Consider the following 25,104-nt stretch of genomic DNA (forward strand, 5'->3'; position numbering starts at 1 on the left):
ACAACCTAACCTTACACCTAAAGCGATTAGAGAAAGAACAAAAAAACCCCAAAGTTAGCAGAAGGAAAGAAATCATAAAGATCAGATCAGAAATAAATGAAAAAGAAATGAAGGAAACGACAGCAAAGATCAATAAAACTAAAAGCTGGTTCTTTGAGAAGATAAACAAAATTGATAAACCATTAGCCAGACTTATTAAGAAAAAAGGGGAGAAGATTCAAATCAATAGAATTAGAAATGAAAAAGGAGAAGTAACAACTGACACTGCAGAAATACAAAGGATCATGAGAGATTACTACAAGCAACTCTATGCCCATAAAATGGACAACCTGGAAGAAATGGACAAATTCTTAGAAATGCACAACCTTCCGAGACTGAACCAGGAAGAAATAGAAAATATGAAGAGACCAATTGCAAGCACTGAAATTGAAACTGTGATTAAAAATCTTCCAACAAACAAAAGCACAGGACTAGATGGCTTCACAGGAAAATTATATCAAACATTTAGAGAAGAGCTAACCTATCCTTCTCAAACTCTTCCAAAATATAGCAGAGGGAGGAACACTCCCAAACTCATTCTATGAGGCCACCATCACTCTGATACCAAAACCAGACAAAGATGTTACAAAAAAAGAAAACTACAGTCCAATAGCACTGATGAACATAGATGCAAAAATCTTCAACAAAATACTAGCAAACGAAATCTAACAGTACATTAAAAGGATCATACAGTATGATCAAGTGGGGTTTATCCCAGGAATGCAAGGATTCTTCAATATACGCAAATCAATCAACGTGATACACCATATTAACAAATCGAAGGAGAAAAACCATATGATCATCTCAATAGATGCAGAAAAAGCTTTCAACAAAATTCAACACCCATTTATGATAAAAACCCTGCAGAAAGTAGGCATAGAGGGAACTTTCCTCAACATAATAAAGACCATATATGACAAACCCACAGCCAACCTCCTTCTCAGTGGTGAAAAACTGAAACCATTTCCACTAAGATCAGGAACAAGATATGGTTGCCCACTCTCACAACTATTATTTAACATAGTTTTGGAAGTTTTAGCCACAGCAATCAGAGAAGAAAAAGAAATAAAAGGAATCCAAATCGTAAAAGAAGAAATAAAGCTGTCACTGTTTGCAGATGACATGATACTATACATAGAGAATCCTAAAGATGCTACCAGAAAACTACTAGAGCTAATCAATGAATTTGGTAAAGTAGCAGGATACAAAAAAATGCACAGAAATCTCCTGCATTCCTATACACCAATGATGAAAAATCTGAAAGTGAAATTAAGAAAACACTCCTGGGCTTCCCTTGTGGCACAGTGGTTGAGATTCTGCCTGCCGATGCAGGGGACACAGGTTCGTGCCCCGGTCGGGGAAGATCCCACATGCCGTGGAGTGGCTGGGCCCATGGACCATGGCCGCTAAGCCTGCAGGTCCGGAGCCTGTGCTCCGCAACGGGAGAGGCCACAGCAGTGAGAGGCCTGCGTACTGCAAAATAAACCGAAAACAACAACAACAAAACACTCCCATTTACCACTGCAACAGAAAGAATAAAACATCTAGGAATAAACCTACCTAAGGAAACAAACGGCCTGTATGCAGAAAATCTTAAGACACTGATGAAAGAAATTAAAGATGATACAAATAGATGAAGAGATATACCATGTTCTTGGATTGGAAGAATCAACATTGTGAAAATGACTCTACTACCCAAAGCAATCTACAGATTCAATGCAATCCCTATCAAACTACCAATGGCATTTTTCACTGAACTAGAATAAGAAATTTCACAATTTGTATGGAAACACAAAAGACCCCGAATAGCCAAAGCAATCTTGAGAAAGAAAAATGGAGCTGGAGGAATCAGGCTCCCTGACTTCAGACTATACTACAAAGCTACAGTAATCAAGACAGTATGGTACTGGCACAAAAACAGAAATATAGATCAGTGGAACAGGACAGAGAGCCCAGAGATAAACCCACGCACATATGGTCACCTTATCTTTGATAAAGGAGGCAAGAATATACAGTGGAGAAAAGACAGCCTCTTCAATAAGTGGTGCTGGGAATACTGGACAGCTACATGTAAAAAAATGAAATTAGAACACTCCCTAACACCATACACAAAAATAAGCTCAAAATGGATTAAAGACCTAAATGTAAGGCCAGAAACTATCAAACTCTTAGAGGAAAACATAGGCAGAACACTCTATGACATAAATCACAGCAAGGTCCTTTTTGACCCACCTCCTAGAGAAATGGAAATAAAAACAAAAGTAAACAAATGGGACCTAATGAAACTTAAAAGCTTTTGCACAGCAAAGGAAACCATAAAGAAGACCAAAAGACAACCCTCAAAATGGGAGAAAATATTTGCAAATGAAGCAACGGACAAAGGATTAATCTCCAGAATTTATAAGCAGCTCATGCAGCTTAATAACAAAAAAACAAACAACCCAATCCAAAAATGGGCAGAAGACCTAAATAGACATTTCTCCAAAGAAGATATACAGAGTGCCAACAAACACATGAAAGAATGCTCAACATCACTAATCATTAGAGAAATGCAAATCAAAACTACAATGAGATATCATCTCACACCAGTCAGAATGGCCATCATCAAAAAATCTAGAAACAATAAATGCTGGAGAGGGTGTGGAGAAAAGGGAACCCTCTTACACTGTTGGTGGGAATGTAAATTGATACAGCCACTGTGGAGAACAGTATGGAGGTTCCTTAAAAAGCTACAAATAGAACTACCATATGACCCAGCAATCCCACTACTGGGCATATACCCTGAGAAAACCATAATTCAAAAAGAGTCATGTACCAAAATGTTCATTGCAGCTCTATTTACAATAGCCCGGAGATGGAAACAACCTAAGTGTCCATCATCGGATGAATGGATAAAGAAGATGTGGCACATATATACAATGGAATATTACTCAGCCATAAAAAGAGACGAAATTGAGCTATTTGTAATGAGGTGGATAGACCTAGAGTCTGTCATACAGAGTGAAGTAAGTCAGAAAGAGAGAGACAAATACTGTATGCTAACACATATATATGGAATTTAAAAAAAAATGTCATGAAAAACCTAGGGGTGAAACAGGAATAAAGACACAGACTTACTAGAGAATGGACTTGAGGCTATGGGGAGGGGGAAGGGTAAACGGTGACAAAGCGATAAAGAGGCATGGACATATATACACTACCAAAAGTAAGGTAGCTAGCTAGTGGGAAGCAGCCGCATAGCACAGGGAGATCAGCTCGGTGCTTTGTGACCGCCTGGAGGGGTGGGATAGGGAGGGTGGGAGGGAGGGAGACGCAAGCGGGAAGAGATATGGGAATATATGTATATATATAACTGATTCATTTTGTTGTGAAGCTGAAACTAACATACCATTGTAAAGCAATTATACTCCAATAAAGATGTTAAAAAAAAAAATAAAATAAACAGCCCAATCCAAAAATGGGCAGAAGACCTAAATAGACATTTCTCCAAAGAAGATATACAGATTGCCAACAAACACATGAAAGGTTGCTCAACATCACTAATCATTAGAGAAATGCAAATCAAAACTACAATGAGATATCATCTCACACAGGTCAGAATGGCCATCATCAAAAAATCTACAGGGCTTCCCTAGTGGCGCAGTGGTTGAGATTCCGCCTGCTTATGCAGGGGATGTGGGTTCGTGCCCCGGTCCGGGAGGATCCTGTGTGCTGCGGAACGGCTGGGCCCGTGAGCCATGGCTGCTGAGCCTGCGCGTCCGGAGCCTGTGCCCCACAACAGGAGAGGCCACGGCGGTGAGAGCCCCGCGTACCGCAAAAAAAAAAAAAAAAAAAAAAAAAAATCTACAAACAATAAATTCTGGAGAGGGTGTGGAGAAAAGGGAACCCTCTTGCACTGTTGGTGGGAATGTAAATTGATACAGCCACTATGGAGAACAGTATGGAGGTTCCTTAAAAAACTACAAATAGAACTACCATTCGACCCAGCAATCCCACTACTGGGCATATACCCTGAGAAAACCATAATTCAAAAAGAGTCATGTACCAAAATGTTCATTGCAGCTCTGTTTACAATAGCCAGGACATGCAAGCAACCTAAGTGTCCATCGACAGATGAATGGATAAAGAAGATGTGGCACATATATACAATGGAATATTACTCAGCCATAAAAAGGAACGAAACTGAGTTATTTGTAGTGAGGTGGATGGACCTAGAGACTGTCATACAGAGTGAAGTAAGTCAGAAAGAGAAAAACAAATACCGTATGCTAACACATATATATGGAATCTAAAAAAAAAAAAAGAAAGAAAATCATCAGAAGAACCTAGGGGCAAGACGGGAATAAAGATGCAGACCTACTAGAGAATGGACTTGAGGATACGGGGAGGGGGAAAGGTAAGCTGGGACAAAGTGAGAGAATGGCATGGATATATATATACACTATCAAACGTAAAACAGATAGCTAGTGGGAAGCAGCCGCATCGCACAGGGAGATCAGCTTGGTGCTTTGTGACCACCTAGTGGGGTGGGATAGGGAGAGTGGGAAGGAGGGAGGTGCAAGAGGGAAGAGATATGGGGACATATGTATATGTATAACTGACTCACTTTGTTATAAAGCAGAAACTGACACTCCACTGTAAAGCAATTATATTGTAATAAAGATGTTAAAAAAAATAAAAAAATTGAAAATGAGACAGACCTTCCATCCCAGATGAAAACTACTGCTCCCGAGAAGGGCTTTTCCACGTTGGCCACACTTCTGAATCACCTGAGGAGCTTTTAAAAAACCCCAAACCCTGGCCACACCCCTGATGGAGGAAACTAGGAAGGAGAGACTTATAGAAATTGTCTTCTATCTTTGTGCCATCTGAAAGTTTCAGCACAAAGTGAAACACAGGAGATGTGAAAACTCTTGAACAATGGTATGAGTGGTGGGTTAGGTGTCCAGAATCTTGGGTTCAAGCCTTGGTTCTATCCCTAATTAAAAAAGCAACAATGGGCAAGTCAGGTGGTGGTGACGGTGGTTGTTGTGGTGATGGAGGTGGTGGTGATGGTGGCAATGGTGGTGGTCATGATGATGGTGATGAAGATGGTGGTGGTGGTGATGATGGTGGTGACGGTGATGGTGGTGACTGTGATGGTGGTGGAGGAGGTGATGGTGATGGTGGTGGAGGAGGTGATGGTGATGTTGATGGTGGTGATGGTGGTAGAGGAGGTGATAGATGGTGGTAGATGGTGGTGGTGGTGATGATGGTGGTGGTAGAGGAGGTGATTGTAGTGATGGTGGTGGTGATGATGGTGGTGGTGGTGGTGGTGGTAGTGATGGTAGTGGTTGTGAGAATGGAGGTGGTGGTTAATTGTTGACGGGGGTGGGGCTCAGGTCATTAGGAATGAAGACCCTGTTTTTCTGTGATGTTTCCATTGCTCTGATGACCTCTGTCTTGTCCCTAATCCTGAATAAAGGCTTGCACTGGATCGAATATACCAGTCTCTCAGGGAGTCCATACTTCCTACAGACTGGGCAGAAAGAAGCTGCATTTCCTCTCGAGGTCAGAAGACGGTGCATCACGGGCAATGCACTTGTAGGAGGAGCCTGGAGGCAGCGGCGCCCCCGAGAGGGCAAGCTTCCTGGGAATGTGCGCAGTTAGAAGCGGCGAGCTGCACACACACATATTGATGCGCTAGGTCTTTACAGAGTCCCGGGTGAGAAAAGAGGCAACAGATCCACACAGACACAGACGTGCACACACACACAGGCAACAGTACATTTTACAAACACTGACGGGGAAAAGGCTGCTCAAACACAGTTTAAATCGGTGCCTAAGAGGTGGGGGAGCATGAGGGTAGAGAATAAAGTTGAAAAGCACAAATACACGAGAACTCTTGCACTGACCAAGGAAGGTGTGCCCTGAACAGGGCACATCTAGATCTTGGTGCTGGAAAGTAAAGTGAATACACGGAAGTGAAATAAAAGTGAGGGGTGGTGGGCGGGAAGAGGCCGTCGCTAGCCCGGAAACATCGGGGACACAGCGCCTGCTTCCCTTCTCAGGCTCTGTGAACAACCCCCCGACGACCTGATGCTGCCAGGCAGTCGGGACGGGCGCCCCGGGCCGGCGGCTGGACCGCATCTGACGGGGTGTTTGTAGGAGGAGAATAGAAACACACATCAGCGTAGCGCAACATGTCTTCAGCACGATCCTGCTGGGGATCTGCTGCATCTTAATTCAACACCCAGCTCAGCAGCTCCGCAGGGGCCCAAAGAAATCATCAAAAAACACCTGCTTTTGTTTCTGTCAGTGCAGCTGGGCTTCGCTGTGAAATGGTAGAAACTGCAGGACCCGCGGGCATACTGCTTTCCACTTAGATTCTTCCACCCACGGGAGCAGCTGTGCCTGTGCTTCCTGGAGAGGCTTGCGAGGCAGCACCCCCGCTCCCCTGGCCCAGTGCCAAGGGTCACCATCCTTAGTGGCCTCAGCGCTGCTCTGGCATCGTGAGTGGCGGGGCTGTGTGGGACGCCCTCCCTGGCACTCGCCACCCATGCTCCCGCCACGCTGCACACGACCACTGATCACGAGGCGCCGCGGCACCTGGACTCGAGCCACAGGTGGAGGGGCCATCACGGGCCTAACCCACCACCTGGCACGTGCCGATGCCAGTAGGAGTTTCCCAGGGCAAGGATTTGGGACCCGGTCTTCATCTTCGCCTGAGAACTCTTGGAGGGGAGCTCAGGCTGGATGACAAGCAAACAACAGAAGACGGGAGTGAATGGCATAAAGGTGAGACGGCTGACAGAGGAAACGTCTGACTTCTTCCTGTCGATGGCGCTGACCAGCCTGCCGAAGTGACCCCTGGCCTTCCGGAACTCTCTGCATCTTTCCGTGGAGGCTGTGCGGGGAGGGAGGGGTGACCCCGCCTGGCTTGAGTTCAGGGCCCCCCTCAGGCTCTGTGTGGATTCAGACCCATCCCTTAACCTCTGGGTCCTCGGCCCCTGCCTCTGTGGAATGGGAGAAGGTGGGACCCAGCTCCGGCTGTGTGAGGCCCCCAGGGGACACAGCCACCAGCCCAGGGGACACGACAGCCACACCCTTGCTCCTGAGGGCAGGGCAAAGGGAAGGATAAGGGTGGGAGACGCCCAGTTTGGAAGGAGAAAAGGAGAATGTAAATAGCCCTAGGGTCACACACAGTTTTATAATTCAATCCACAACCACAACTGGGCCTCACATCCGATCCAGGAACCGCCCGGCACCCTCCCGGGTCCTGGAATATCCCTCTAGCCACGTCCCAGTGTGGCCAAGTCCTGCCTGGGCCTCCAAGCCCTCCTCCCCCGACCCTACTCTGGATCTCTCACTCCCTCAGCAAAATTCTGAGAAGAACTGATGCCTATTTTGTGGCACTTACGTTTTTACTGTTACATATTTCTTTGTTTGTCCCTGCCTAGATCTTTGAGGACATTATTTAGGTCTCCTTCCTTTTGCCATCCCTCCACAAAGTAAGTGTCTTATTTTTACCTTTTCTAGATTAGTTCCTTTAGTGTTGAAGGAAACCAGAATATGTCACCCCCAAATATGCCTTTTTGACATGAAAATTATTTTGGGCTGAAGGCAATTAGGAAGCAGCAAACCCAAAAATCTCCCCCTTTTCTGCCTGAAGGCAGGAAATAGTCTCCTCTTCCTGGAGACTGACTCTTACTGGCCCAGAGATGCACCGGGGAACCTGCAAGTACACCTTCCTCCACTAGGTCCTCTGGTTTATTACCTTCCCACGGCTGCCGCCCTTGGAACCCTAAACCTGCTTTCCTTGTCCTGTTAATTCGCTATGAATTTATTGTTCCTGGTTGCAGGTGCTGTAAAAGCTGTAGTTGTAAATAGATGCTTTGAGCTGTTTTTTGTTGAGATTTTTTCCAGGTGATGTGCACCGCACGCGTGAATGAACTGGTTTTTTTCTCCTCTTGTTAATCTGTCTTGTTGTGAGAGTCCCAGCTGAAAACCCAGGATGGGTAAAGTGTGGTCTCCCCTGTGGCATCCTGTATTTGAGACAGCAGGATGTCAGCAATGGCTAAATATTTTAAAAGTTTTGGTTCTTAGAAAAGTACTAGGATAACCAAAGAAATCCATATCTTCAAGAATCCTATTGAAATAGGATTTTTGTTTTGTTTTGTTTTTTGTTTGTTTTTAACATGTATATACTGCAGTTTTATTTCAATTGCACAAAGTTGACGTGTAGGAAATTTAAGTGAAACAGTACAGTAAAAATAGCAGAGAACCAAAAACTCTAAAAAAGAAGTACACCTAAAGCATGAGAACTCAACATTCATTAGTGTTTCACCTTCAGTTTTACTGACACTTGATGCTTGCAAATTTTGAAACAAACTTTGAGATCATAATGACTATTCTGAAGAGATTTCAGCACCAGCACTAAGATTTGTACATTCAGTTCGTTTGCAACTGACTTGTGAGCCATTTACATAGTGTACAGCACAGATTTGTCACAGGTCAGATCACCTTCCTGTAATTAGAAAGGATCCCCTAAACTGCACTCAGCTTAAGACATCCAATGTACAAGGGCACGGAAAGCATCATAATAATGTGGCTCCAATGAAACAGCATTTTACTGGCTAATTTTTTTTTGCGGTACGTGGGCCTCTCACTGCTGTGGCCTCTCCCGTTGCAGAGCACAGGCTCCGGACGCGCAGGCTCAGTGGCCATGGCTCATGGGCCCAGCCGCTCCGCGGCATGTGGGATCTTCCCGGACCGGGACACGAACCCGTGTACCCTGCATCGGCAGGCGGACTCTCAACCACTGCACCACCAGGGAAGCCCTTTACTGGCTAATTTTAAACTTAATTTGCCCATTCAGCAAAGGTTTACCAAGCTTGTACTACACACCAGGCCCTGCTCCGGAACTGGAGATCGGGCTTTGCACAAAACAGACAAAATCCCTGCCTCATGGAGTTTTATGTTCTAGGTGATGGGCGGAGAAGGGACACAGGAATAAAGTGTGGGGAACATCCTGCTGGGATTCCTTCTGTGAAGAAAACTAGAGTGGGGCGGGAAGGGTGCTGGCCAGCACCTGGGGCACCTGCGGGCCAGCTGTGTGGAGCAGCTTTGCAGCAGAGCCAGGCCCCGGCCACGCCCCGGATAAGGGGTGAGCCCTGCAGACTTGAGGAGGGTGGGGGGAGGTGGAGTAGAGGCTAGATGGGCATTTGGGGCTTTTAGGCCACTGTAGGAAGTTGGGCTTTTACCCCGGAGAAAACGGGAAAGCGCAGGGAGTTCTGAGTGGAGGGAGCAGTGATCTGACACGGTTCAGGAAAGGGCCCTGGGAGGCGGGAGGGGAGACAGGACAGGGGAGCCGCCATCGGATGCTGGCTACATGGGAGAAATACCCTGTGGAAGACACACAGTGAAGTCAGAGGCCTGAGTGCCAGAAGGTCGCTGCCCTGAGCAGAGACGGGAAGGCTGCCCAGAGCAGGTTTCCAGGGGGAGCGTGGAATTCTGTTTTCACTGAGTTCACTTTGGGTTGCCATTTAGAGACAGAGAATTTCTCTGAAGCCTGCAAAGAGCAAACGGGATTGCTGCGTATCTTCCCGTGCAACGCCGGGCTTGGCTTGCGATGGCCTGGACACCCCTGTTGGGGCGGACGTCTCCATGGATTTTTGTCTGGTGGGTCAGATACCCCCAAGGTTATAGTTTGGGGCCCCGGGGTATCTGTAACCCCAAAACTTATCCTTACATTTCTTTGTCAAACTGTCCACATACACCTAGCTTATCAATGCCTTTTGGACTGGTTCTAACACCACACTGGTTCCCTTATCAATTAATGAGTTAAATAAAATCTTCAACACACGCTCATTTACTTTGCCTGAGAATCACAACCTGGCCAGTTTAAGGGAGATGTTGGGCCGGCAGTTAGAAATGGACCTGAAGTTCCAAGGGCGGGGCAGGGCTGAGTTCCAAAGGGGAGTGTTGTCGGCCTACAGGCAGGATTTACAGCCGTGAGATGGGATGACAGCCCCGTGCTGCGTGACTTATCTAATATTCACGGTCGCCCACAAGAGCAAATCTTTTGATTACTAATGTTCATCCCCATTTTGCAGCTGAGGACACAGAATGGAGCAGGCGAAGAGCACAGAACTGGGATCTGGACCCAGACAAGCCGGCGTGCGGCTGAGCACCAGCGGTTCCCAGTCTGGGGCATCTCTGACCGTCACGTGCACCCACTGGGGGAAGGCAAGGACGTGGCTGAGGTCCCCACGATGCAGAGGGCAGCCCCCATAGCAAGGGATCCCCCTGGCCCCGAGTATCGGCAGGGCAAGGGCGAGAAAGCCTCAGACTTGGGGGGTCTCCTCTTCCAGGCCCCCCACTCGACGTGCCCCCTCTCAAGCCTGCAATCCTTCACTTGCTTATAACCATTCATTCAAGGCCTGTCCTTCCCCTACATCGTAACCTCCGTGTTTCATTCATGCTAAATTCTCAGTCTAACGGACGCAAATAATAAATGCTCGTTAAACGGCTGCTCACATCGACTGCATGATTTCTGATAGATCTGCGCTCACTCTGAAAAATCCCAAGGCTGTGACGGAGAAGGAGATGAGAAAGTGTGACATTAACATTCTGCGATTTACACTGCATAGGAAAAGCATCACCGCGTTTAGCTTAGGAAACTGGAGAAGCAAAAAACCTGAGGCCCGCGTCTCAACAGCCCTGACGGAGGTGAATTTTTCATTGTCCTTGAAGCTAATCAAGCCTGCGGAAACAGCATCACCAAATGGACTACACGAGATTTTCAATTAACTCAAACAGATGGCTTAAATTTTCCAGGTGACTTTCCATATTAATTCAGAGAGTTTGCTGGACCAGGCCCCAGGAGGCTTGGCACGGATGGAGCTGGAAGAAAACAATGAAATACCTGGGTCTTCATAATCGCAATGTTTCTTCTATCCCAGCAAGAATATCATCAGCCAAACTGATTCGACTCCCCGACCAGTGCACACTAAGGACCCCTCCCCTAGGAGGGGCCAGTGCACACTAAGGACCCCCCCCAGGAGGGGCCAGTGCACACTAAGGACCCCTCCCCTAGGAGGGACCAGTGCACACTAAGGACCCACCCCCCTAGGAGGGGCCAGTGCACACTAAGGACCCACCCCCCTAGGAGGGGCCAGGGCACACTAAGGACCCACCCTCCTAGGAGGGGCCAGTGCACACTAAGGACCCCTCCCCTAGGAGGGACCAGGGCACACTAAGGACCCACCCCCCTAGGAGGGGCCAGGGCACACTAAGGACCCACCCCCCTAGGAGGGACCAGCTGCATGAGGAGGAAGGCCGCTCCAGGGTGGGGAGCGAGAGGTAGCGGGCAGCCCTGGGCTTGATCTGTCCACCTGAGGACCTCACAGCATTTTACACATCACTGGAGACAGAAGAGCTGAAAGAACCTCGGTGGAATCCTGCAGAGGCCCCAGGCAGATGGGTCCTGCCAAGGACAGCGGTGGAAGCCACCACAGGAGGAGTGCATGCCATCATGGACCAGTGGATCCAAGTGCCCGTGTGCCTCGCCCCGCGCTGGGCCTGTGGAGGAGTAAGAGTGGCTGAGGCCACAGCTCCTGCCAGAAGCTACTAATAATGGAGAGTTCCGTAACTGAATAGTGAAGACTCAGGCTGGAGTCACGGCAACATGTGGGCTGGATACTTGCTGACCCTCAGAATGGATCGTTCTCCACTTAACTGGGCCCACGTGTAGCCTTGCAGATCTGTAAACGGGTGGGTCCTGGTGCCATTCCCTTCTCCTTCTGAGTCTCCCGTCAATACTCTCAACAGAGCGAGGTCTAACGCTGATATAAGTGGACTCTGGAAGTATAGCCAGTCCCCAGACTGCTTGAACTTTGGGACAGAATGAAATTGATGTTCAGACCCCTTCACAAAGATAGATTTTACTCAGTTCTTTTGATTAGGAAATAAAATCCACCTACAGCCCTTAATAACAGGACAGTTGCCTTTGTCAACATGTTCCACCAACTACACGGTTGTTATACCAACTGGGAGATTTGGTTTATTGGAACAGGATTCACCACTCAGTTCCTGGAGCTGGCAAAAGACAGTAACGCTCTAAAATAATGCTCTGAAAATGGGGCGCCATTCACAAGAGGTCCGATTACATGGGTTTTCTTGGAAAGACTGCATCTGTCCATCCGAGGGACGCCCTCCAAAGTCTGCCACGTGCCAGGCCATGTGCTCCCTCTGCACGTGGGTGGTTGACCAGTCCTACCTGCCCCCCACCGCCCCCGAAGCCCAGCCTCCAGGGCGGAGAATCTGGGCCTGACCTGAGCCTGACATAAGCCAAGAAATAGTAGCATTGGTTTGACTGGTGTTCCCTTCCCAGAAAAACCAAATCATAAAGCAGTAAGGAAAACTTCAGAAAATGGACCTTTTTCTTGGATGTTTAGATTAGCAGGAAAATAAATCTGAGCCTAAAGAGACCATGTAAATGGACGCTGGTTTCATTATTATCGTCTTAACATAATTGAGGAAAGGGTGCAAACCTCATCCGTGGATCGTCAGGCGGCATCATCTCCAGGTCGTGCGTGGGTCCATTTAGGCCAATGACGTGCAGGGAGATACTGGGGTTTTCACATCCAGCCTGGGAAGTAAAAGGGGACAGAGATGTGAGTGAGCCGCCTCCCGCCTGGACTGGCCTGGGCACTAAGTCTGCCAGGAGATTCATAAGAGGCTCAGCGTGGGGAGGACGGTCCTTTAAGAGGAAGCTGCTCACCCCTGCTCCTCCTCCCTGGACAAGCACTGGCCTGGCAGGGCAGGAAAGACAAGGCTGCTGGGTCTGACGGCCCAGGCGCCTCTGCCCCCACAGTCGGAGATGCTGGGGTGAGGGAGGGACTCAGGCCCACGCAGGGCAGGCATCAGATGGGTCACCAGCTCCTGCCTCCGATTTGGAAGTGGACATCTGAATTCTGTTGGCCAGAATATGCTGATTTTCTATTAAAACGTGAAACCCCAAATCCTGAGCCATCTGGGCTTTATAATTCCAATTTCAGAGCACCTGCCCAGAGTTCACTGTAAAATCAGGGGGCCTGTACCTTTCTGGATTTCAGGTCATTACATCACTCCTGGATTGGGGGGGCTCTCATAAAAGGATTCACCAGGGAAACCATTCCATTTCTAGGTGATCTCTGGCTTCCAGCCTCCTGAACCGTGAGAAATAAATGTCTGTTGTTTAAGCCGCACAATCTGTGGTGCTTGTTACGGAGCCTGAGCTGACTGATACACCTGGTGTTTCCTTTCTCTGGCTTGGGACTCTGGGGACATCACTGGCCTCACTTGGACATTGTCGCCTCTCTTGCTGCAAACTGTAGGCCGGCACGTCCCGTATTTCTGGTACACACGGCACATGGCATCAGCTCCCAGAGCCCTCTGATGGCTTGGAAGCCGAGGCCCAGGGCTCACTGGCAGAGGCTGGAGGGGTCCTTCCAAGGCAGCCCCAGGTGGACGTGGGGACCCTGTCACCAGGTGAGTGCAGGCAGAGCTGCGTCCACTCTCTTGGGCACCCGCCTCTCTCCAACTGAGTGGGCGGTAGAGGTTTCGGCATCAGGCCCTCCCTTCACGTCAGGACGCTGTGATTTGCTAACAAAGCGGGCTTTGGCTATCCGTCCCCTGCCCCACTCCTGCAGCCTCGCTGTTCTGCTGGCTTTTTGTGGGAAGCAATTAGAAACAGTATGGGTCAGAACATGACCAAGGACAGAACAGCCCAGGCCCAGGGGACCAGGCGCAGACAGGGGTCCTTCTGACCTCCCAGAATTTAAAAAAGGAACTAGAGGACAGGGTGCCCCCGAGTGGGCAGTGTGAGTTTTTGTCACCACGGACTCACAAGGGAGGTGATGTATTTTGGTTGCAATGAAGCTTAGACAAATGATTAACGGTAGCTGCATTATTTAAAAGAAAGTAAACCTGCCGACAAATTCAACTGAGCAAAAATGGGAATTTAATGCAATGTAATGGGAAATAATTAATCTTGCCTCTGTTTACTGCACTGCTCATAACACATCTGATTATCACAGCTCCACGCTGGGAGACGGCTGGGCGGGGGAGCTGATGAATAATGCAGAGCTGTCCTGCTGCTGCTTCCTGCCTACCTTGGGGTAGTGGTAGGACTTCACGGTCGGGTAGGCGGAGCCGGTGTAGGTGGGCAGCTCCATGACCGGCACCCGGGAGTCGTTGATGGTGGCGTAGGCGAGCCGCGAACCATCTGGAGACCACCAGTGGGCAATGTGGGTCTTCAAAATCTCCTCTAAGGGAAACAAACAAAGCAGAGGACGGTGGATGGCATGGATGGAGTATCGGCCAGCGCTGCCCAGGCACCACGGGAGCTGGACAGAAAATCACGCGCCCCCTTGGGGTCACTTACAGCCCCTGAGGAGGCTTTCCTGCGCCCGGGATACACCTTCATCTCAGAGGTGCCTGGTCTGACCACCAAACCCTAGCACAGCAAAGCCAGTCAATCAAACCCAATCAATCAGGGCCCAACCGAACAGAGGCTAACTGTCTAAAAACCATTTTGGGGGGCACAAATTTGAGTACGATGAGCCCAGCAAGTCCTTTCTGGTTGACTTATTATTGTTCTGTTGTGGGTTATTATTTTAAGATGATCAGAAAAACAGAATTAGAGGAGATACATTCATTCTGAAGCAGGGCACACCCAGGCAGAAGCAAGTGAGGAAGTAAACTGTGTTGCAGGTTGAATCCCAGAAAATCGACTTGCAGGAGATGCCGAGGGGTGCCGGCACACAGACCCCCTCACACACAGCCGTGCAGGAGGGGAAGGCGTTCCAAGGCCAGCAGGCTCCTCACTCTGAAGCATGGAGGTGGTTTCACTCCACATGGCAGAAGCACAGAATGGCCTTCTCTTCTACGGGACCAAAGAGGAAACAGCAATCCTCTCAGGCTTCCACCAGGCGCACCCGTCACTCCTGCCCGCCCCAAAGAGTCTTGGCTAATTAGAGTTTTGACTAGGGCTGAGTGCTGTAGGATCTGTTATCTATTCTGGAAAGAACAATTCTGTGTCTTTTGAACAAGCCAAGAGAAGACACTTCCCAGGTACAACTCATCAGAGTGCTAGGGTCAGAGGAGCATCTCGGTGCACAACAGCTCTAAGGTTCGCGGATTCCTCCTTGTACATGCCATGTATTTTTATAAACCAAGTCCCCCTAGGTTTGTTTTTAAAATAAAGATCGATACAGCTCTATAATCACATACTGTGAGTCCCATTCAACGGTCGTTATTAGGTGTAGACCATAAACTGGCTCTGTGAGCCTGTGGGGACAGAAAGGTAACTGAGGCGCCTGAGAAAACAGAGTGAGTGCATCAACCACACAGGGAATGATGTGAATCGGAGCAGAGCCAAGGGGTGATGGCCACCGGAGGGAAGGGTCACAGAGATGAGAGAAGCAAGGCAGCAAGGCCAGGAGCTGGGCCAGCCTGATGGCCTGGCCAGGGGGGCACAGGGATCTGTCGGCTGCAGGATAGAGACGGCCGGGGGCCGGGGGGCTGGGGGGCAGGGCCGCATCAGTCAGGGCCCTGCTGCAGTGGCTACAAGAGCATTCCACAGCCAAGTTCAGGACTGAAAGTGGGGCACTGCAACTCCTTCTCCCAGGAGACCGGCCAACCAGGCAGTCTGTCCCTCCATCACTGGCTCCACTGGCCTGGTTTCTTAGTGGGACAAGCCCCCATGTTGCGTGGGACCCGCAGCAGCAATGCTAGGAGTCAGTCCCTTCAGAAAGTGCTGGCCTCCCCCTAAATAAGTCTCCCTGGCCCTCCGCGGGCTTTCCTCCAGGCCTGCCGGCAGCCTGCAGGGACCCTGATCCACTGTGACCCGGGGCCAGCACCAGACAGTAGAGTCTCATCCGCCACGAAGTCCCTGGCATATCTGACTTCCCATCACCCAGACACATCCCAGGCCGGCAGCACAGCTGATCAGTGAAGGATGGTGAAGGGGCCCCAAGTCCTGGGTTCTGCCCCTGTCCTGCCATCGACCGCGGAGGCCCCGAACATGCCCCCAGCTGTCAAACAAGGGGCACAGCTGCTGCCTCTAATGTGTCCTCCCTGACAGCGTTTTGTGACCTTGCGGCATCTGAGAAATGACTCAGAAGCTTCTGCAGAGCCGATAAAAACCCAAAGGTCTGCTGGGGGGGCGGGGGGGGGGGGAAGGAAGTCAGCCAACCCTCCATTGCTTGTAATTTTCCAATGTCTTTGGCGGCCAGCAAAGTGACTTTCAGGTGCGGGTGTGGAAGGCAGTGATTCAGAAATGACTTTATCCAGCACCACCTGACTTGTCTGGCCGGCGCGTGTGGGACAGTGAACAACAGACTCCAGCAGATGGTCTGCTGGAACAAACAGGCACCATTGGCCATGCAACTTCTGGGGGATTCTGCTCAGTGGCGTCTGTGCTGCAGGGACATCAGGGCATGAGGGGACATCAGCGCACGAGGGGAATCACTGGGAGTGAGCGGGACACAAGGGTCAGAGGGCCAAGGAGGTGGTGTCCGCCTGAAACCAGCTGCGCGAGCCTGGCCACGGCTCTCACGGCGCATTCATTCACGGCCAGAACATCCCCACAGAAAAGCGGTGGGTGCGACAAAGCCTTCTAGAAGAGGCAGCACCGCACAAGAGCAAGCAAACAACACAGTCCCTGCTGACACAGCTCTTCTGAGGCTTCCCTTTGACCCCGAGCGACCTCCTGAAATGGGAGAACAGCAAATCAGCAGCCTGGGGGGGTCCTGCCACCTTCATCCCCAGACGGGCCCAGGGGTGCAGGAGGGCACTGCTAGCTCCTCATCCACCTGTCATGGGTCCACCTCATTTCTAGAACTTGCCCTCAGACCAAAAGGAAACGCTCCTGCTTTGATCTGGTCGGTGCAGGGCAGGGGGTCACACAGGCAGGGGTGAGAGAGACAAAATCAGGGGAGAAGGGAGGCCTGATGCTGGGCTGACAAGTACTATTTCTGTCCCTTCTGTCAGCAGATGCCAGAGTATTTCCATTGAGCTCAATGCACTGCTCAGAGAACACAGATGCAGAAGAGGACCACAGGCTTCAGACAATAAATGTGCTGGTCAGAAGGGAATCTGGAAACCACACAGTTCAGGGATGACAAATATCTGGTGTGTGTGTGTTGGCAAATGTTCCTTTCAATTCCATCCCACAGCAAGATGATCACAAATAAAACAGAAATTCCTCCGTGCCAAAGGCCGGGCCACACACAATGGGTGGCTTCCGTTTATTTTCCCCAAATGCCCTGTAACACATTGTTCCTTGGTGTTTCTATTCTCCTGTGAGTTAGCTGCTCATTAAAGAGATAAAGTAAGGATAAGAAACTCTGGGGAAAAGGACCAGGCAAATGAAATCGTGACACTTTTGTGTTAACTGAGAACGTCCCTATTCTCCACATGTTCTCTTCAAGCTTCTAGATTCATGAGGCAGTTGGCTTAAATGCCATGAATCAAATGTAGTTTATGGATAGAGTTTTGCAGGGAAAAAAACCCTATTTCATCAACTAAATTAACCGCATGAACGCTTGGCTTGGAACAACAGGAGAAACTTGCCTTTCTGAGCAAGTACAAATAACTCGTGAGAACGGGAGGATACAGCTTTCCTTCCACCTTCCCTGTCCTGTCCAGGGACCTTCTCAGAATCAAGTAAGAAAGATACATTTGGGGACACTCACTTGAAGAGGCAGAAATTTTTATCCATGCAGCTTAAGCTCATGGCAGGATCTGGGCCCCTTTCCCTCACTTCTTGGCATCGTATCTCAAAGAAGCCAAGTCCACTACATGAGCTGTCATTCACGCCGCACACGTTAAGGGCATATCCATACCCGGAAGGACAAAATCCCCTTCGGGTTCAAGGTGATGAAGGCCAGTCCAGCCAAGAGGAGGAATTCTCGAGTCTTCCAAATGCAGAATAAGAGGGGGCCCCCAAGGTCGGTCCACCACAGTTGCCTGGAATCACTTAGGGAGGTTCTCAGGGAAACGCGGGAACGGTGGGTGCTTTCTGTCACAGACGCTCGGGCCCACTCCAGGCAGTACAGTCAGTATATACTGGGGTGGGGGAAGGGCACAAGCCCCTTTTAAGCAAAAGCTCTGTGGGTGACTTTCGTGTACTTGCCGGTTAATATGTCACATCTGATCAAACGGGCACTGCATTCTGGAAATGCATGCCTATGGTCTGCTGACAGAAAAATGTCACCTGCCATTTCAGTAAACAAAGGATGCTGTTGCCTTAAAGCCACCAGCCACTGCAGCCCACGGTGCGCCCTGAGGGGAATTCAGGATGGAGAAAAACAGGATACTGGCCCTAGATCGTGATGATGCACATCTAGGAATAATTTCCGTGAGACCAGACTCCTGCAATCTTCTCATACATAGAAAAGCCCTACAATCATGAACTTGAGATGTCTGGTTTTTGTGATTAGCAGTACTTTTTTGATATTTGATCACATGATTTTTTTTAGCAAAAACTCCTGTATATCCCGGTTCCTCCCTTTCCTCTTTGGAACAGTCCCTCAGAGATATCTGAGAGGCTCTCTCCCAGGCTATAGTCCTCAGTAAGGCCCCTGATTAAGACACAACTTGCATCTTTTAGGTTGTGTGTTTTTTTCAGTTGAAGGTCTTATTAGCATATAGGAAACAGGCTTCCAAATTATTTGGGGGGGAGTATATATACCTACTTGAACAGAAGAAGAGTAGGTTCTGCTTAAAAGTTCGTTGTAGGTTGAACTGTGTCCTCCTAAAAGATATGCTATCCTAATCTCTGGTACCCATCCATGTGACCTTATTTGGAAATGGGGTCACTGCAGATGTAATTAAGATGTACATTAAGATGAGGTCGTATTGGAGGCGGGCAGGGGCCCCTAATCTGATATGACTGGTGACCTCATGAGGAAAAGTAAAGAGACACAGAGACAGACAGGGGACAATGCCAGGTGACGGCAAAGGCGGAGAGTGGGGTGATGGGTCTAAAAGCCAAGGAGCAGCAAGCGTGCCACCACCAGAAGCTGGAAGAGACACCCTGATTTCGGACTTGCAGCTTCTAGACTTGGAGCACATCTCTGCCGTTTAAAGCCATCCAGTTTGTGGTCTTTTGTTATGGTAGCCCCAGGAGTCCGCACAAGGTCATGACTGTGTTGGCTGCCATAGAACCAGCTGCTTGCTGGGAGAACGCTGGTAGGAGAGAGTCAGCTGAATTCCGCCCTGAAACTCAGCAGGGTGAATTTCTAAGCCAGACCTGACAAGGATGGGGGGTGCCCACTGGCCTAAGCCCTAACAACAAGCTGGCCTGGACCTGGCCTCCTCCGCCCCCGGCGCACATGCACACACGCACTCACGCACTCACACACACGCATCTGATGCTGAGTGTGCTGGGCTGCATCCTGCAGGCCCTGGCACGGACCGTCCCAGCCTCCAATGGGCGGATCGAGTTGGCTTGTCTCAGCTTCCACCCAACATGCTGGGGACCTGCTGTGACTGGGACCCTTCCTGAACCCCAGTCAGATTCAAGGACACTTTTTGGTTGAACACATATTTAACATGTGCCGGACCGTGCTGCAAGCACTTCGCATGAAACAACTCATCTGCTCCTGACAGCCCTCCCGGCGCTAGATCAGCCGCTCCTCTTGAGATCTAAGCGCCTGCAATCACATGCCAAGGTTCCGCCCGCCCTCCTGGCCCGGACCCGGCGCGTCACTGCCGAGCGCTCCCCGCACAGTCTTCAACCAGGAGAGTCACCAGCAATCACCACGGGGACACAACAGCAGCAGGAGTCTCAGAGCCAGGCTCAGGGTCAGAGCCACAGCCCGAGGCCTCCTCGCTCCTCAGACGGCCGGCTCTCCTGCCCGGACCCCTCTCCTGCGCTGTGCCCCCCGAGGCCCCCCCACGCCCCACTGTGTCTGCTCACGCCTGGCAGGGAAACCTCCACCGTCCTTTCCTGAGCCTGATGACCAACGAGTGCATGTGCGCCCGAGGGACGTCATGTTTTATTCTACAGCCTTCACCCTCGCCACATACTTCACTTGCCTTTGCTAATCTTGGATACTCACAAGAACCCTGGATTAAGCCCCTTTTTACAGCTGAGAAACTGGAGGTTGAGAGAAATTAACTTGATGGAGTTGAAGACTGACGGCTCAATACATCCTAAACCCTAGGCCAGAGCACTGGAGAGATGAAATTCTGTAGTCTGAAATGTAGTAAACAAAATATGACCACCACTCCCACCCCTCACCCAGGTGAGCAGAAACCTCAGGACGGTAGGGGTTGGGGACACAGGTCTCTTTCTTTTGGGGGGAAATTAGAGAAAGCTCTTGGGGAGGTGGCATGTGACCTGTTCCCCAATAACCCATCCTTTCTTTTAGGAAAGGAAGCAATGAATCACAGCTGGGCACATGGTCTTCCAGAATAAAGACCCTTCCCCGCCTCCTGTGTGTAGCGGGGGGAGGTGTGAAGCCAGGTGTGAAGGGGGGAACTCTTGTCCATGGGCTAGGTCAGAAGGTCTGAGTAACTCCAGGTCCTCCTTTAAAGGAAAGGGGGGTCCACTACTGCCTTTTCCCTGCCCTGCTGGCTGGAGAGCAGACACGAGGTGAGACTTTGTAGACCAAGCAGGTGGCAAACGCCACAGTACGGACCTAGGGGGTCCAGAGTAGGTCACAAAGTTCCTGAGGTCCTCAACATCAGACAAATCCACGGAGTTAGAGCTGTAGGTCAATACCACTCGCAAGTAGAAGACAGAGTGCCAGCCATCTAGGGGGTCTGCAAAGGACCCGCGCCCAGGAAAGGACACTCGCTCATCTGTCTTCCGACAGCACTTTAACAAGGAAGAGTGACTTCTACTTCCATTCGCAAGCTGAGGCTGGACCTGCAATCCCCCAGGGGGCGACCTCTGCACCAGATGTCGGAAAATGGGGGTCCACAGGGGTGATGGAGGGTCGTGCAGACCTGGAAGGGCGTGGGGAGAGGCAGCGGGGAGAGACAGTGGGTCACGGGAGGCCGGGGACAGAGGCAGGCTTGCGTCTCCCCGACTGCTGCAGCCCAGGCTTCCCCAGGCCGACAGGCCACAAGGGACTGGGTCTGGCTGAAAAGAACCCCAAGGCAGACTAGGGGCCGCAAACATGAGACAGAAGGGAAATGAGAGGCTTCAGAGTCCTTTGGGGAACCTGCTGCCATGTTCTCTCAGGGCTCTTGCAATGCACGTGCTCCTGCAGGACCGGCTCCTGCAGCCTCATCTTCCTGGGGCAGGCGGGAAGGCCAAGACCCACTTTTATCAGGAGCAGAAGGCTAAATCTGACCACACACACACATTTCTATGAGCTGTGTAGCTCGGGATGGGGGAGGGGTGCAGAGACACTTCTGCGTTCTCTCTGCGTTTCTGAACAGCCAGAGGTCACAGACAGCCCCGCTGGGGCGCGGCAACACTGAGAATGCTCACACACACACACACCCCCACCCCGCCTCCAATTCAGCTGTCCGCCGTTTCTACACTTTAGCTGTTTCCCGTGTCTGATGCTCCAGCTTACTACTGGGGCGGGCCAGCCACACCATGAATTCCCTGCTGCCTGGATTTTCTGTCGAGAATGCAGTAGTCAGGAAGCAGACTGTGTTATCTTAGAGATACCATGTAAATTCATAGACTGCCTCCAAAAGCAGAAAACAAGATGTCCCTGAATTTATAATTGCTGCAGAAGTGGCTAGACCATCGCTTAAAGCAAGAGGTTCACAGGAGGCCTGTGTGTCTATGGCTTCCAAACCCCCAGTCTCGTAAGCTTGACCGATTACCTTTTATTGTTTTTCCCGAGGCCCTGTAGGCTCCTGTGCCACACTTGGTCCGTGAATTTAACTACTGGGTGGACTCATCTGGGGGAGATCTTAGGGTGCACAGCCACTTGGTGTAGACAAACATCAGAAGCATCTTCCAAGGCTGAACGCATAGAACCCTCTTGACGTCATTTTTGGGTTATCAATGCTCTTTGTCTCCCTGGGGAGTCGTTTATACCTTAGTATAAATTCCTCTACTGAGCTCGACACCTTGCTTGGCGTGGCAGACAGTAGTTTCCAAAACTGGCCCTGGCAACATTTCTGGGACTTGACGCCCTTCCATTAATAAGAGGTGAGGCTTTGGTCCCTTCCCCTGGACCCGGAGCAGTCCTCCGCAGCCGCTGAACCAACAGGATGCAGAAGTGACGTGTGTGGCTTCTAAGGCTGGGTCACGAGAGGCCGTGTGCTCCCGCTCCGGGCTCTCTCCGGCTTGGGCTGCTCCCCGTCGAGACCGCCCACCACACTGTGGGAAAGCCCAGTCACGTGTCAGATGTCCCTGCCAGCACAGCTCGGGGCCCAGCTAGCAGCCAGCATCAGCCATGGGACACCTGAGGGAGCGCACCTCCAGGAGGCTCCAGCCCAGCCTCCCAGCTGGTGCAGAGGGGAGAGGAGAGCTGTGCCTGCCAAGCTCTGCCCACCTTCCAGGGGCCACTGTTTAAGCCTTTGTATTTAGACCACTGAGAACAACTTCAGCTAAGAAAAGCTTTGAAAAGCAAGATGGCGGAGGGAGGAGGAAACCTGGGCCGGTGTGGTGGGCTCCTGTTCCTGCGTGGTCATCTCTCTGGGTTTTCCCTGCTCTCTCCTCTTCACTTTCACCGTGGGCACTTGAGGGAGCTTCCAGCACTCATGCCGCTGCCCTCTATTTACCCGCTCCACGCCCGGGCAGGGGACCACGTGTCAGAGATGTTCATTCATCCAGCTGTCCGCCCACTCATCACTCAGTGGATAACCAAACGTCTAATAAAGCAGACAGAGGACACGCTCAGTGCCGGACACACAGAGAAACTGGCTCTTACGACGTTCTTTCAGTGACTCGGAGAACGAGAACCATGTTTGCTGACTTGTACCCCTCCTCTGAGGAAGCACTTTAGAACGAAGCTCTCCGTCTGAATTCAAGTTTATTTTTGAAGTAGGGGGTCCCAGCGTGGGCCTCGGCCAGGATTCAGACAAATGTGAGGAAGGCAGGAGGTGCTGCTAAGAGCTGGATTTCCCGAGGCTCGGGGACGGGGAGGGAAGAGCCAGCCAGTCTCTGGTCTCTGTGCTGGTCCCGTGGCCCGGCCCTGGGGGCAGAGCCTTGCCTCCTGGGGCCTCCTGCTGCCCCCCGTGCCGGGCAAGAGGGCCCCACGCTCCTGAGCCGCGTGCCTCACGTGTAAGTAGATTCCCGCCCCGCATCCCCTCCCTTACTCTAAATTCTCATGCTGGTGTGAAGGAGGCATTAAGGTCCTGATCAGGAAGATAATCAAACGATAATCAAACACACGCAAACATCAGGGGCCCTGAGCTGGAAGGTGTGCTTTCCGGGGAAAATAAGCCAAGTCTGGAGAACTTGCAGGAAGGTGAACCTGGCAGGGACACAGGCCGGTGGCTGGAGAAGCTGAAGACACAGGGCCCCTTCTCAGGCCCAATCTTGTGCTCATTATCAGAGTTTTTTTCTGAGGAGGGTCCCCCAGGTCACATGAGCTTTGGGCCCCACAACCGTGAGAAATGTCCTAGTAGAATGAAAAGTGACTTTTGGAGAAAAATCCACACAAAAATAGCATCGCCTAAGAAAATGGTTTCCACCTGCTACTCCGGAGGCCACTTGCCGCCTTGGGGAGACCCGGACCCCAGCTCTGATCCCGCGGCTTTGGGCCTCTCCTCCTTGACTGTGAAATCAGGGGTTTGGCTTACGTTACTTTTTCTCAACCTTTCTGAATACGAGCACACCTCCTTACAGGAAAACACTGCAGATTCCACATTTTAATCCAGTTTGAAATAGTCAATGTGTCTTTTAGAATAATTTGTATTTCGTTCATCACAAGAGCACCTGCACATACTGGACGGACAGTTAACTGTATGGTGGCGTACAGTTTATTTGGTCCCACGGACAACCAGGCACGGGCCTGGATTCGCAGACGCCCCGACCAGGCCCCACGGCCCATTTCCCCACCCTGACTTAGATGTGGACGGAACTTCCTTTGAGCAGGTTCTAGAATGTCTGCCACCAGACAGAACACCATCCTGTTTCCTGAGCTCCTGGCAAAGTAACCAGCAGCCACGAGCAGAGGGTGGCCAAGGCTGCGGCAGGCTTTGTCTACTGGAAATCTGTGAGTCTAGACCAGCCTGAAGGCAGGCCCGGGCGCGCGGGCGCACTCGGGATGTGGCGGGAGGCGCAGAGCAGACCTGGTGCTCGGTGAGGACACGAGCTCGGCCCCCTATTCCTCGGCCCCGGCCTCTCTGAGCATCTCCTGATCTGCCTGCCAACCTGCCCACAGAGGACCTGGAGGTGGCCTCCAGAGCTCCAAAGCTGCTGGCGTGCTGGTGTCAGTGAGTGGGGTCGCGGGCCCTTGTTCAAGGTCAACATTCCCGCCTGTGTGCCCAGGACCTTCCCCCAGTGACCACGCTGAACACCAGCTCCTCGAGCGCTGCGATGCATGCTCTGGGGTATAGAAGAGACCCAGGCAATTGGCTTCTGCCTTAAGGATCTCACACAAAAGGGAAAAACCTTACCAGGGACCAGGAAAAACGAGACCTGCACATAAGCATCTGACTTCCCTCATCCTCAGGGCAGGTGGCCACAGGCAGAAGGGGCTCTTGCTGCAGAATGACTTTGCCTGCATTTAAAAAATCATGCAAGACCCCAAGCAATGAAGGCTTGTTGGCCCAGTGTCAGTTGTGTGCTGTCTTTGGGTGGGGAGGTCGGGTGCAGGAGAGAAGAGGGAGCCTGCGTGAACTGGGCTGGGCTTCTGCAGACACCATGCAGATCCCTGCAGGGCAGTCACTTCCCCAGGGGCTGCAGGGGAGGGGTGGGTGAGGGGGGGAGAGGCTGCATGTGATCCTTGGAGGGACCAGAGGTGGATGGGGAGGACGGTGTCGACCGTGGTGGCAGACCTCGTTTTCCTCTGTTCTGCTCTAATGTTCAATGAGTAGCACGTGTGCTAAGTCAGGTATCACACAGTGCTGACCACTGGGTGGCGGTCGGACGGGAGGGTGACTCTGCCCATCCCC

At 50.9% G+C, this 25,104-nt stretch overlaps 1 protein-coding gene across 1 annotated transcript in view; it reads right to left on the minus strand.

Moving 5' to 3' along the window:
* Window positions 1–25,104, minus strand: part of DPP6 (dipeptidyl peptidase like 6) — a 772,951-nt gene that overhangs the window by 116,858 nt on the left and 630,989 nt on the right. The window contains exons 9-10 of the mRNA XM_060155875.1: window positions 14,175–14,329; window positions 12,573–12,670 (exon numbers count right to left, since the gene is read on the minus strand). Coding sequence (XP_060011858.1) covers window positions 12,573–12,670; window positions 14,175–14,329 — 253 coding nt within the window. The remainder of the gene's footprint in view (window positions 1–12,572; window positions 12,671–14,174; window positions 14,330–25,104) is intronic.

This window comes from Lagenorhynchus albirostris, chromosome 8, assembly GCF_949774975.1.
Source record: "Lagenorhynchus albirostris chromosome 8, mLagAlb1.1, whole genome shotgun sequence".
Taxonomy (NCBI): domain Eukaryota; kingdom Metazoa; phylum Chordata; class Mammalia; order Artiodactyla; family Delphinidae; genus Lagenorhynchus; species Lagenorhynchus albirostris.